This window comes from Falco punctatus (genome assembly GCF_963210335.1).
Source record: "Falco punctatus genome assembly, chromosome: 15".
In the NCBI taxonomy this organism is placed as follows: domain Eukaryota; kingdom Metazoa; phylum Chordata; class Aves; order Falconiformes; family Falconidae; genus Falco; species Falco punctatus.
The window spans coordinates 6,628,432-6,643,552 of NC_137595.1; the positions used below are offsets into that span (position 1 = coordinate 6,628,432).

General features: G+C 36.2%; 1 protein-coding gene across 4 annotated transcripts in view; it reads left to right on the forward strand.

The window, feature by feature from the left end:
* DIAPH2 (diaphanous related formin 2) overlaps positions 1-15,121 on the forward strand; it is a 243,189-nt gene that overhangs the window by 46,310 nt on the left and 181,758 nt on the right. For all 4 annotated transcript variants that reach the window (XM_080366036.1, XM_080366037.1, XM_080366038.1 and 1 more), the window contains 3 exons: positions 473-577; positions 3,068-3,748; positions 10,107-10,221. In XM_080366036.1, coding sequence (XP_080222162.1) covers positions 473-577; positions 3,068-3,748; positions 10,107-10,221 — 901 coding nt within the window. The remainder of the gene's footprint in view (positions 1-472; positions 578-3,067; positions 3,749-10,106; positions 10,222-15,121) is intronic.

A 15,121-nucleotide genomic window follows, 5' to 3' on the forward strand; every position in this document is an offset into this window, starting at 1 on the left:
AATACACAGTAGATATCTCACAAACATGTTGTAAACTGGACTTAAGTTTTATATGGCGACATGTAGACTAAAGTGATCACTAGCTTATTTGTATACCTGTTTTCTTGCGTTACTTCATGGATGATGATGCTGAAGCTACATACATCTCTTCAGATTTAAGATTGCTGCGTGAGATGTGTGTTTGAGTTTACTTTGAGAAGTTTGCAGAGTTCTGTTGAGGGAAGAAAACCTGTTGAACTTCAGCTATACTAAGTAGCTGGATGTGAGAGGTTCAGAGTCCTTGCTAAACTGATGAAAGAAATTATGTGATAATTGAAGAACACGTAATGGAAAAATAGTACTTTTTTTTTCCTAAAGTGAAAAGTGCGTCTGTGTTGTACTAATTATGATATTGTTCAAAGAATTCCTGAAAATAAAGTTTCTACTGTGGACATAAATGGGCAAACACTTCTGTATTGCTTAATCATTACAGTTTGATGAAGAGTTCACTGCTCGACAAGAGGCACAAGCAGAGCTTCAGAAAAGAGAAGAGAAAATTAAAGAACTTGAAACAGAAATCAAGCAGCTACGAACACAGGTAATAAAACAATATCACAGTAAGTTCCACAGTTGAGTTCGTTTATTTATTTATTTTAAGAATTGAAAAGAAATGGCCCTGGAGTATATTGTCTCTGTAGAGTCTGGAAATGTATACCATAGGTGTATTGATTGGTTTTTAAGGCAGCATAAACTACTAAGGATAGTTAACAGAGGTAATATTTTTCAATAGTTATCTATTCAACACCTGTTAGAGAGAACCTGCTTTATTGAGGAAAACAGTTCCGTAGGATATGAAAAGTTTGCATACAGTTGGACATTTTTTTTTCCTCCAAGTATTTGTTTATGCCTTAACGTTATTACTTCTGTATGTTTTGCAAAGTGTTTGTTTCATAAGGCTTTATACTTGAATTGCAAAGGTGGACAATCTTAATAGCCATGTGTGCACAATATACATACCTTTCAGCCAGCATGTGGATGCAACTGGTAACATCAATATTTGTTTGAGCTCTGGGTATCAGACTGTAGCCATTTCTAAAATGAATATCACATTAGTTTTATACAGTTTCATCAGTAAATGTAAGAAAAAATGCAAGACCTTATGGAAGGGGAAGGTGATACTTAGCTTCAGCAAAGCTGCTTTTACCTGCATTCGTTTCCTCATAAATTTTGCTCACAAGCCCTAAAAATGTGTCTCAAAGTGATCTGTCACTTCAGGAGTATTGCCTGCTGAGCCCTTGCCACATCTCTTGGGTTCTTTTTGTACAATGGCAGTGAATTGGGTTTTAGACAGGTCATCTGTACCCTTTAGGAACCAACAGATACTATGGTTTGATATTTTGACACAACCTGGCTTATTTCCTATTCTTTCAATGCTAGGCAAGGTCTGCCTGTTGCTTTTTTTCTTTATAGTGGATATCTTAATGCCTGTGATCTCACTGCCTGTTTGGAAGAACAGGAAGAGGAAGAACAGTGTGTGATGTACTATATAACCTGGTTGCTATCATCCTGCTTTCAGGATGCTGGTCTGCAGCTGGGAAGTTGTCTATGCCATCTCATGTTAATGTAAGCGTGTTATATCGCATTTAACAGTTGGGTTACTGTTCCTTGTCACTGTGTCCTTTGCTAGCAATACAGGTCATTGTTGCAACCTGTGGTGGTTTATGATTTCTTCCTCTGTTTTCCAACACAGACACTTCTGTTCAGACTTCATTCATAGCAATTTTAATGTTTCTTATAAATATCTACAAGACAATGTTATGCTGAAACTTGTCAGTCTGTTTTAATGAGTTCTTCACCAATTGTTGCATTATAATGTGTAATAGTTCATGAGCCAAGAAACCACATGCTTTCTGCAAAGCCAAACACTTATTTTTAGTCTAATAAATTATTAATTCTGTTATTGATTCTAACACAGGTCAGGTTAACCAGATATTACAACTCATCCATAATAATGGTACAGTTACAAGTGATACATTTTAAATATGTAGTATCTATGCTTTTTTTTTTCTCTTGTGTTATGTTATGCATACAATATATTACAGCATTTGTTTTTAAATGCCGTCAGATTTTTCTCAGCTTGATTTTTTTTTTTTTTTTTTTTAAAATCTGGCTTTTCTTTTTAGAAAAATAATCTTGCTTCCTTTAAACTAGAAACAGTAAATAATTGAGTAGGGACACAGTATACAAATCAGATAAAATGAACAGCCTATATTAGGTAATTTTGTAATTTTTTTTTTTTTTATAATCATAACAAAAAAAAGTTAGTAGAGGAAATAGAATATGAGCTTGCTGGCAGTTTGTGCGTAGCTCCTGATGCTGCTTTTTAACAGACAGTCTTGAGAAACAAAAATCTGTGAGGAGTTTGTACTAGGCTAGGATCATGTTATCGCTACAGAAACGTCTCTGATGATTTAACACACTGCAGTTTCTCTTCATTGTTCATTTCACAACTTACTAGAATGGATATTACAACTGCTTTTTCTTCCTATCACCACAGAAACAACTGCAGACAGATTTAAAAGAAACCATAACTGGTGTCTGTTTTCCACCCCTTGCCCCCGAATAAGATGTCAGCATAGTTATGAACAGCTGCAATCCCATAACCTCTTGCACTGCAATAGCAGCTTCAGTGATTTCTGTGGAAAATTTTCCACCAATAGATTAGTGATAAAATTCAGTGTGGTTATTGCCATGTCTGCCCCAGCTTGCCAGAATATCCTGAGTGGGTTAAATGTTTTGTGTATTGGTAAGAAATAAAGTGTTGTTCTGTTTACTTAAATGTTACTGCTACTGTTAAACTTTCTTTAGAACAGGAACAATTTGTTTTTATAAAAATGCCAGGTTATTCAGTTTATTTGGCAGTTTTATGGTATGTGGTAAAATCTATTGTTATTGCTTCTCATTTAAATAGGACAATGGTTGCATTTCTCACTTTCTTGAGGTACAGTTGACTGCAAAACATGCTGGTTGGTTCAACGTTGTATTAAACCTCCTCCTCAATGAAAGTAATTCCTTTTTTATGTTTCAGGGTCCAGGCCTGACAGAAGCAGCACCATTACCTCCCACCCTACCAAGTGAGAATGCTCCACCATCTCCAGCGCCTCAACTACCTGGTGGAGCAATACCTCCTCCTCCTCCACTGCCTCCGCTACCTGGTGAAGCAATACCTCCTGCACCACCTCTGCTACCTGGTGGAGCAGCACCTCCTCCTCCACCACCTCCACTGCCTGGTGGAGCAATACCTCCTCCACCTCCGCCGCCGCCTCCGCTGCCTGGTGCAGCCATGCCTGCAGCCATGCCTCCGCCACCGCCTCCGCTGCCTGGTGCAGCAATGCCTCCGCCGCCGCCACCGCTGCCTGGTGGAGTGATGCCTCCGCCGCCGCCACCGCTGCCTGGTGGAGTGATGCCTCCACCGCCACCACCGCTGCCTGGTGGAATGATGCCTCCGCCGCCGCCTCCGCTACCTGGTGGAATGATGCCTCCACCACCACCACCACTACCTGGTGGAGCAGTACCACCTCCACCACCTCCGCTACCTGGTGGAGCAGTCCCTCCTCCACCACCACCTTTTGGTGGACCTCCAATGCCACCAGGTCTTGGGGGTGTTCCTTTTGCTCCCTTTCCGGTGATACCAGCATTACCACATGGGATGAAGGAGAAGAAGAAGTATAAGCTGGAAGTCGCAATGAAGAGAATCAACTGGTCGAAGGTATAGCAGTGTTTGTTTTTATTCTCATTGGTAGAAAATGGCTTTTGATAAAGAATGATGTGATGTGCTAGAGTTGATGTTATTTTATTAATAGTACTCATAGAGTCTGGGGAATTAATTTCATTCTTTATCCAAAACATTTTTAAGGCTGTGGTTATGATTAAGATGGATTTGGTTTTCAGAGGCAATTTACGCTATGGGGTAATCTCAACTGTTTAATGCTGCTAAGAGCCTGTAAATCCCCATATTCTGGGGATGCCTGTAGCTAACAGCTCTCAAAATTTTTGGCTGAAACTCTTTTGAGTTGTTCTACGTGTTTTTATCTCTAATTGGTATTTGACTTGCCACGTGAGCACTTCAAAGGTAAAATGTCTTGTTTAAAGAATTACCAAGAAATTAAAATGTTTACTTTGGAAATCGTGTTACTCCTTTGTTCAGCAAAAAGTTGAGTTAAAGGATTGCTGGGTTTTAAGGCCTGGGAAAACAAATCTTGAAGTAGAAAATTAGATGGAAGACGGCTGGGAAGACTGCCATTTAGGAACTTTGACAATCTGGCAGTTGACAGAAAGAAGGGTCTGGAGTCAAGGGATAACTACAGCTGTTGGTTTAGTAGCTGTGTTTGAGTAATAAAAAAGGGTGCTGAGAAGGTGCTTTGATTATGCCTTCTATAAATTTCTAATTTTTCCTAATAAAATGAATAACTATACTTACCATGATAGTAAGCATACACACTTAAACTACTAAAATGTTCTGTTTCAGGGCTGATGTCTTAACATGAGGTTAAGAATTGTTTTGTCAGTCCTCTGAATAAATAGGGTAATTTACTATAAATCAAAGGATCTAATTAAGAAATGAAGCCAATAATTTTGTGTCCAAATTTCTGTTGTTCTTGTGATATGTTCTGCAAGTTTGAAAGGAAATTTGACTTTCATTGCCCTACCTGTCTGTCAAAGATAGTTGTATTAGAAAATACACTTAACAGTGTTTTTTCTTTCCAAGAAAGGCAGGCATTTACCTTGTTAACAGTTGCAAAGCTTACCAGAAGGTTCTAAAGGCAATGGTGTTACTAAACATGAGGTTTTGTTGTAAACATTGAAGAAATTCTTACTAGACTGATTTTTGAGCTATCTAGTTTTGTATAAAATTACTACTGCATTTGGTTTAGTATTAGGTGGTTTAATGTTAAATTCTAGTTAAAAGTCATGGCTGTAGTAGAGTTGCGAAGCTGATGTTCCTCCTCCCTCCTTTACTTTACAAATGTAGTTGATACTGTATACTGAAATTAATTTTTAAATGAGATTCATCTTGACAGAAATTTGTATTTAACGTTTGACAGATGAGTATCCCAAGAAGCTAATACAGTTCCGATACAAAATTTCTAAAATATCTGGGTTGCACATTGCTGAGTGAGAGAGTTTGTTTTTTTTTCCCCGTGAGAGCTTTTAGGGAATGTCTGCTAAGCTCAGTAGGTTTATGTAATGACAGCAGGAGATGGCAGTAGGTGACTGCTGTGTTTTCTTTCTCTTCTGGCCCTGTCATGAGGGTGGTTCTGAGAGGACATCTGTGACTCCTCTGAGGTATGTGGAGTATAATCAGTGGGTGAACGTTCAGTGGGTTTTATAGTTCTGCAGAGTTAATTGTATTGTTGGTCTCTATCAAATCAGAGTGGAAAAGCTGTGGCGACTGAAATGAAAAGATGGGGCAATGTTCTGCAGGTGCAGTGGGCATGAGTAGTTGTGGCTTCGCGTTCAGTTGCATACATGTATCTGAACCATTAGGAATAGTTTTCAAGCAGTTTTCAAACATTGATAACTGCATGCCGTGTCATGTAAAGACCTTTGAAGTTTATGGTGTCTCTTGTAGTTGTAAATTCAGAGAATGCTGATATCTGTGGTATAATGATAATTGTAGGTTTTTAACCTGAGATATTTCTTGTTTGTTTCAAGTTCGTAGTGTGTGAGGGCAGGGCTATAGCTTCTGGCAGGAGCTACGGGGTTGAAATGCTTGGGCACCATTAACTTCAAAGAATGTCGGCTTATGCAGAGTCTAAACAGGGTTACATTTAATAAAAACTAATTTTTTAAAACATCATAAAAGATGAAGACTTGAGCAATAAAAAAATAAAAAATAAATAAAAAAAACCACAAACAAAAAACCTCCACAAAGCACAGTCTCTGATTTGTAACCTAACCTGTAGGAGCAGTTACTAGTTAAGTGCCTCTCAATATAGTTGGTCACTTAGTGATGTGAGAAGTAGTGCTGGTATTCAGGTGTGTGTTTGTGTATGTGTTGCTTTAAAATCCCTCTTTCATCAGTATAGTCTCTGTTCCTTCCACATAAATGAAATATATATGAGGAACTCGGTAATTGCATCTATCATGAAGACTAAACCATCACATCTTAAAGGCAGTCTGTGATTGGCAGTTTTTTAGTGGTATAAAAGGTGATAGCTATATTGAGGTTTGCTGTAGGAAAAAACCACATAGATCACCAAATCATCAAGGCATATCAAAACAGGATGTTGATATTTTGCATGCTATCTGGTTTGTGCTCTAGCTCGGACTTCAGTGTAGTTTGACGGGATATCTGCTGCTTATTTGTCAAGGTACTGAAATCTTTGTACTATGAGTAGTGTCTGACACTTTTCTTGAAAATCATATTCCATCTCAATAGTGTGTTGGTACCAAGAACTTAGTAAGATCAAATTGCTGATAAAAGTGAAGTGGCCACAGACTGAAGTTGCTGACCATAAGTTGCAATTTAACATTAAACAACTGTTGAACCTGCAATTTAAATTGTACCCTGAAGTAGTGCAAGTTTTTTTCATGATGTTTCACAGCTGGTAGAAATGTAAGGAAATTCATATGGATGTAGATATACATCTTTCTATAAAGTTGAGTGCTATCATGTTGTCCTGGATGGAGCTGGATGACATGGGATGCCAGGTGCTGCTTATGGCTAAGGATGCTGCATCGTTTCAATATAAACCCTCTGAAATGAATGACGTGCTGGCACAGAAATGACGGTCTGTTGTAGGCTGTTCTCACAGTAGTGCTAGGCACAAGGCTCATATGTCCATTGAGGTTGTTACGTAGCTGATCTACCCTGTCAGACACAATGGGATTTCAGTTCTAAGAGTGTACGTAGCGATGGATGGTCTTAGGGCAGCAGCACTGAACTGTGTTTGGAAATCATTCCAGTTTTTTCCACGGGGTTTTTGAGATGATTTAAGCTAAGTAGCTTTGTATAATTTCTGAATATGTACCATCACCATTTCAAGCAAAACCTTTCAAGAACTAGTACCGACAGGTGTTTGCTGTTGAAGGAGGAACTAGGCTGTCCTCTGATATATTTGAGTAAGTGATCTTAATCGCCTTTCGAACTAAAAAATAAAGTTAGGTTTTGTGTTCCTTTGAATTCTGAACTGTTGCATACTGAAATGGCTTTCTTCGGAGTAACAAGTAAGAGCAGTATCACCAATGATTAATCCTTCTAACTTTGGAAGGAGGAATATAGAATGTTGAGGTAAAATCTGTGTGGAAATGCATGACGTATCAATTGATGTTTTTTTTTACCAGCAGAACTAATGTTCATAACTGATCTTTAGTATTTTGCCATTGGATTTCAAAATATTTGGAGATATGCCAATATAATCTGAAAGTGTATCTAGCAGTAGTAGCTTAAAAACAAGATTTTCAGAATGATTAGAAGGATACTCAAAATAGTTGACCATGTTTTAATAAATCAATTACAGGAAATGTTAAAATAAGTTTAAAACTCCCTACTTTTTCTGTCTGTAATTCTTATAATCTGCATGTAAGCATAAATGATAACTTTCCCTCTTTATTGTGGGAGGAGGAATTGAAAGTATCTGGGGGGAAAAGAGACCTGAAATCTTTGGCTTTGGTTAACACACATCAGTGTGTGTTCTTAGTGCTATAGCATACAGTATGACAGTGCTGGGAATTTCAGGCCCATTATACAGAACTGTAGATGAGGCTGATGTTAAAAGTAACTGTAGAGTGCAGCAAAATGGAGGGGTATATTTTGTTTGTTTACATATGATTCTTAGTGTATTTCCAGAAAATTGAACATTTTATTAAAACCAAATATTAACTTTAAAGCTTCTGAATTTTAAAGGAATTATATAGTCCTGCTGTTCATCTGTACAAAACATCTTTAAACTCCTGTCAGCCACACGAATATATGATTTTTTTGGAGGAAAAAACCAGACTGTTTTAAATAGTCTAGTTGTGTTATTAAAAAGAAACAAGAATGTATCAGTTGTCATACTAAAATAGATGCTCATGTGTGACTGAATCTGGCATTACCCAGTCTTGGAATCCAGAGATTTGGGGGTTGGTGGTGTTTTTGGGTGTTTGGTTTTGTTTTTTTTTTTTCTTTGAAATTAATCTAGCCATATAAAAGTCCTTTTAGTTCGTGTACGCTTAGGATATTTGAATTATACAGTATGGTAACCTTTAAAATGCTTATAAAAAAGAAAAGTTCTCTTTCCCTTCTATGAACTGTTTGTTGTCTGTTGGAGGTACTTTACCATTGAATGTCCTTGTCTTTCTGTTAAGAAGATTTTTCTTTTCAAACCATCTATCATACAATTTTCTGGATTATTTTACAACCTGTTTTTTCTCTTTTTGAAATGTAGCTCTAATGTTTTAGAAATGCATTGCCACCTCCCCCTAGGCTTTTAAGAAAATGTTGTGTGGCTGTTATTTCAATTAGCTTCTGTTACTATCTTTAACTTTTAGAGTTTAATTTTAACCTTTTGTGTCTGTTTGGGTATTTCCATCTGGATTTGTTTCCTTACGGAATATAGGTTTCATCAGATACATATTTTGCCGATTTCTTTGGCGTGGGGTGTGGGTGATAAGATCTGTATGCCACTGACAATATAATATTCTCTTGAAGTTGCTGCTTGTCTTAGAATCTTTATGCTTTGTCTGGTTAGGATAGTTTCTCTCCTACAGTTCATTTCTCTTTTTCATTTATTTAGGCATCTCCCATAAGTAGAGAGGAACTCCTGCCATACAAATAATCTGTGCTTTTTACACCCAGCTGTCCTTTTAAGTAATATCTGATTCTAGAGTTGTTTGCACTAGTTCTGTAACTGCAACACACTCGATTACTGTCCTGTAAACATGTAGAAAAATAAGCTTTTTAGGTTATAGCATGTATTTGTCACTGCAGCCAATTTCATTGTAATCAATTATGTTCATGTGTTTATAGAAATAATTTATAAAGTGTACATCTGAACACTCTGTATGATAATGGAAAGTAACTGCAGATGGACACTTTTGCATAAGTGCTCTGGGAATGGTACCAAAATCTCCTGCATACTGAAAAATAAAAGTCTATTTGATCATCACTTTTAAGGAACCATCATTTGGGAAATTAAATTCTTACTGTTTACTTTACTGCCTTTTGTTGTAACTGTCTTCAGCATTGGTGTTGGATTAAGGTAGTTTTAAAAAAAGTCTTACCTGCTGCTGGTGGTAAAGCAGCTACACATTAACAGATTGATAATATGGTAAAAGGTGGAGGACCAATGTGATGTAGTGAAATCCTAGTGAGGTTAACAAATACAGTATTGATAAATTACCTGCGTATCATCTTGAAGTCAAATAGCCCTTGAAAATTAATTGACATTTCAACAAACTTGTAAACAAAAATTGATAACACTTTAAGAACTGCAGGAAGAATGTATTTTGAAAACAAAATAGCTGTTGGGAATCTTACATGAAAAGTCAAATTGACTTTCAGCCTCTGTATTGCAGACTACTTTCTTCTTTTAATATAGCCAACATCAAGTAAAGTACTGTAATGAAATCTGTGTTTGCATTTGAAAAATGGAAGCTACGTTTTAAAAAAAGTGATATTAAGTATTAAATTTTCATGTATTTAAAAAGATATTTTTTTCCTACAGTCTTGATATTGAGACACTGAAAGGTCCACATTGACATGTAATTTATAAATAAGGTATTCGATACTTTGGCGGTGTAAGAAAACTATCTACAGTTGTAGCAAGGATGCATACCAGTGGTGAAGATTTTGGGAACTCTCTAGAAATCGAGAGAGGTGGAACATTTTCAAACCTAGGTGTCAGCATGTTATCAAGGCTGTTTGGAAAACTTGTTGAAAGGGGGAAATAAAATAAAAATTGTTGAGTAGATAGAGGGCAGTTGATCTGATGGCGTTTTGTTTGGGAAGCGTCCTTAAGGGAGCATCGTATCTGGAACATTAACAATTCAGTGCAATTATCACAAAAGTCTAGTAGCATTTACTTTAATTTGACTATTGAAAATAGTAGTTATTAACTATGGAGATGCCATTTTTGTTTCAGATTGAGCCTCAAGAGATAGCAGAAAACAGCTTTTGGGTAAAAGCTGAAGAAGATAAATATGAAAACCCAGAACTGTTTGCAAAATTGGCGCTCACCTTTGGAACACAAATGAAAGGTACATTCTTCTTTTACTTTGTATTATGCTTTTATTAAGTTTAAAACTGTGCAATGACATCAGTCTGATTTCTGCAATAACATGGAATGCATGTAACGGTTTTATAGCAGGAAGATCATATAAAACTTGTGTTTTTACTAAGCATAGAAGTCTATTAGAAGAATTGCTCCTCCTTCACTTTATAGCACAATGTGAGGAACTTGAAGAGGTAATAATACCTCTTGAAAATGCAGGGTATGTTGCAGGCAGATGTGAATTTTCTTCAAAGTATAATTAAATTGAAATTTTAATCCTAAAATCATGCTCACGTGCATTAATATTCCTAGTTGCGGGAGCTCTTAAGTTGTCAGGTTCCTTCAGATATTCTACACGTGGAGGTTTTGTTGTGTAACAAAAATTTACTTCTATCGCTCAGCTAAGTCATAGTCCTCTAGAAGTACAACTAAGACCTAGAGTGTAGCAATTAAAATAAGCAGTTGAATCACAAAATCACAACACTGTAATATGTCCTCTGTTACAATTCAAGAACAAGTTGTTTGAAACGATCATTCTTTTCAAAGTTCTTGTGTTTGTGTCCTTAGTCTTTGCTCAATTATTTTTTTATACTGTATGCGGCTCTTTAAAGAAAAAAAGTCTTTAAATATACTCCTTCAATTACTATTGAAATTTGTTGTGTGATCTAAGAAGCATTCCCCCCCCACCCCCCCACCCCCAGATATATACAGTTAAACTGTGTTGTTACTGTTGTTAGTGAATGATATAAGTTAGTTTTCAAAGGGTTGAATGTGTGAATATGCACTTCTTATACTGTTTGGGTAATACCATGGGAAAGAAGTCAGTCTACCAATTTTTTGTTGCAACGCAGTGTGAAATGGGTCGGTTTGAGTACTAGAGAGAACAATACAGTGAGAATAAAAGGTATGCTGCAGCTTTTTGACAAGTGTAACTGCGGCTGCACAGCGTATCGTGTAAACAGCTCTTCTGCTGTTGGTTTTAGATGAAAAATAATCATCAACTTCTCAAATACTTAATTCCTTCAATAGGTGATACGATGATAATATTTGTATCTTGAGTGGGGAAAGCAGCTTCTAACAACTGAATATTGGTTATGATTTTGATACTATCCTCAGCTCTTCATTGCTTTCAAATGGTCTTTGAGTACCTCTGAAGCTACACACAGCCTCTGCAAGTCTTTTCATTATTATCAATGTTTAATCGTCAATTGATCGGTATTTCATATTTGGCCATTTACTGGTAATTTGTTTCAGGCACTGAAAATAAGAAGTACTGTTGAAGTATGGTTCAATAATAACTTAAGAGCTAGTGAGGAAGCCCAAAAAATTAGAGTCTGAGAAGAGGTAGATACTGAAAGAATGAATTCTTGATCTAGCTATAAATCTTTAGTTCATTGATCAACCAGTTAGAATATGAAATACTTTTTGGATGTGCAGTTCTTGAAGGTAGGTGGAGTCAGATGTATCAAACGTTCAAAGGCCAAATCTGAGTATGCAAGCACAGCATTTCGAAATGAATGTGTGTACTGACTGGAAGAATTTTTGTGCTGCTGTTTTTTTGTTTGTTTTTTTTTTTTTTTTGTTGTTGTTGTTTGTTTTTTTACTTTAACATTTTGGCGTTGGGAGTTAGCGATGCATGTGATGCTTTGTATTTTAAACATAGGGAGTCTTTTGTTTTAATTTGAACCACTAGAATGCTGTCACTTCTGTCAATTAATTTGAGGATTTTGTTACTTGATAATTAAGTTGCATGTAGAGGTTTGTTTGATTGTGATGTCCTGGCTGTTGTCTGACTTTCAAGAATAAGAACTTCATTTTATACCAATACAGTGTTTGAAAAGTTAACTTAAGGAAGGTCTCTCAGAGGAGCATAACTTTCCTGAAGCATTTATTCAGTAGATTTGAGTTATTTCTGAATGTGTCTTTTTCTGTGCTCTTTTAAAAATACTTTGAAGAGTTAGTCATAGCTGTGTTTTTCGTAAGATAGGACTGTTCTTTCACCTAGAGCTCATGCTCTTTTCAGTAGTCACTGCATTTGAGCCATTAGTATTCTGCTTTTACAATGCTTCCCACGTACTGCTCTAAATGTACAGATATTACACACAGTAATACCATCGACGGTAATTTAACACTTTTTTTCAAACAGAAGTTTGATAGATTCTTGGTTCATAGCATTTCAGCGAGGTTAAAATGATGTGGAGTTTGTCACTGATGTTAGTGTGACAGCAAGACAGGAAAACCTTTAAGGGAAAGAACCCCTAGCAGCAGATTAACACATACAACAGAATGAAACTCTTCATAATGATAATGACAAGCTTCTGCCTTGAGCTGAAGACTTTAATCAGAAATCTAAAGAAATGTTTCTGAATTCCTGAAAAGCTTCTTCATTAAAAATGCTGAAAAAAACTCTCTTGAAATATTGACATAGCTGCCGGTTTCATGCGAGAAGAAATTATTGTTGACATAGTTGCACAGCTCAAACTGTGAACAACAGAGATACTCCAAATAGCTCACTGTGGTGATAGCCTTGCAGGTATTTTTCCTGTTCTTCCTTATGTTGTTCTTGGTTAACTGTTGTAGAAAACAATATGCCATAATGAAGGATAGGAAGAGTGTTAAAAATGCTAATGCATTTTATCCAGGATATTAAAATCTTATTTGGCTGACTAGTAGAGCAGGTCAGCACTGTCTTGCTTTGAGTTAAAGTTTTTCTTAAGAATTGAAAGCCTACTAGAAGTCAAGAAGAGTCTCAGAGCATTTAGTTGCAGCACAGATTCTAATCGCATCCTACAAGCAACTTTTTTCCTGCAATTTCTATCTGCAAAGGGAATCATTAAATGGTATTCACCATTCTTAATCCCCTTTGTTTTAACAGCCACAGGCAGATAGATCATTAATCCCCAAAGTACTTATTTAAAGCGTAATCTAAGATCAAATTTATTTTCTGCTTTAGTCCCGTTTCTTGGTGTGGTCTCCCAGTGTATTACAGCAGAATGATAGAAAGATAAATAGAAACACATTTTATATTCTTTCAAGAACAGAGTCAACATGTGAAAAACATAAATGGATGAGTGGAAGAAAACTGACAATTACCAAAAATAATTGTGATGACTTGCTGTTTACTATTTTGTATTTCATGGCATTTTGGAATGCCAGTGGCAATAGTAAGTGAAGTAAAACAAATAATAGTATAAACAGTTATTAAAAAATAGTAATTCTATATAGGATGCAGCACTCAAATTTGATTAAACTTCTGAATTCTATTCATGATTCTCTGGCACAGAAAGAATGAAACTTAAGGGGTTTTCCTCATTTAACAAAATACTGTTTTAAGATACTCCAAGAATAACATAATGTTGTTTGTCACTGAACTGTGTGCTGCCTTGCTGAGTGCCGCCTGTTTTCAGGGAAGGCAGCCAAGGAGGTGGTCCTTTGGGATACCAAAAGCTGGGCAGGGGGGAAGTCGAACACCTCTGAAGCACGCTTTTCATTAGTTAACAAATTATTGCAATCATCGATTAGCTGCTTGTAAAAGATAAGAACATTTAATCACAGAGTACCAGAAACAAAAAGGAATGATCCCTGACCAGTAAAATAATTTTACTTCAGATATTCTTAGATCCAAATTTTCTTTTAAAAAGCATGCATAAGGTTAAATCTTTACTTGCTACTTTAACATCAGATATATAATACTGATGACCTGTGAATATGTGGAATGTATTTAGTTAGGTTCAGATCATTACTAACAGTCACTGCAGCATTTGATCTGTAAAATCAGTTACTGAGCAGTTACGAAAACATCTGTTGTACAGGGAGCAGTGGAAACAAAAAAATATTCCATTTCAGACTTTACAGGGTTTTGACATGTCAGGGTTTAAACTAAGTTAACAGAGACCTATTTATGTTCTCAGTACAGACTGGAAGGATTTTCTCCATTTTTCTTCAAGATAAATAGAGATGATCTGAATGCCTTTTAAGGGCCTCTGAAAAATGGACTTGAGTGCTTCAGATTTTTATTAAGGGTTGTAGATGAGTGTTTTAAGCTTGCAATTACGCTTTCAGATGAGAGGTGGAAACAATGATTATATTCTCATAGTTAATTTTGGCAAGTAAATGGTATTCCAGATCAGGCATAATTGAAAGTGAATGGGCAACTGTGGTGGTCATCGATGAGTTGGGTGGTATTAAGACATGGGACGGTTACTGCATTGTGGGTGACAATGAAACACAGAGATGCACATTTCCTCGTGCAGCTGCACAGAGGAAAAGAGTAAAGATGGTGCTAATTTCCAGTCAGTTACTTGTTTTGACCTGGTCTAAGAGAGAATCTGATATAATCCAGTTTTATTTTGTGAATTATGTATTGCTGTAACGTTAAAGCAGTGATTTTGCAGGACAGAACATGCATCATTCTTTTACAGTTGGAGTCAGAACTCGAAAAATTTGGCTCAGTACTATTTGATTTGCAAAATAATCTTATTGTGGAGGATTGATTTGTGTTGATATTTAAACAGCAGGAGGAAAAAAACCAACAACTATTGAGGGATTGTTAACTTAACCTTATCTTCTTGTTTTTAAATCTTTAAATCTTACCTGCAAGCAACAGCCTTATCAGACAGGTTTTGTTGTGGTTTTTTTTTTTTTTTTTTTTTTTTTTTTTTTTTTTAAACAAGTAGGGTAACCTTTCCATAGAGAAAGTTTTCATTTTTAAAACTAGTGGTCAGTTTTAAGCTTTGTGTGACCACAGAAATATTTTTGTAATTAAAAGTAAAATAATCCTTTCTAGTTTATGGAGTATAAAGAAAATGTGAAATAAACTCAACAAACAATCCTCCTTACCTGGCTGGTGTGGTATGAACCCTGCAGTATTTCTTAATAACTGAAGA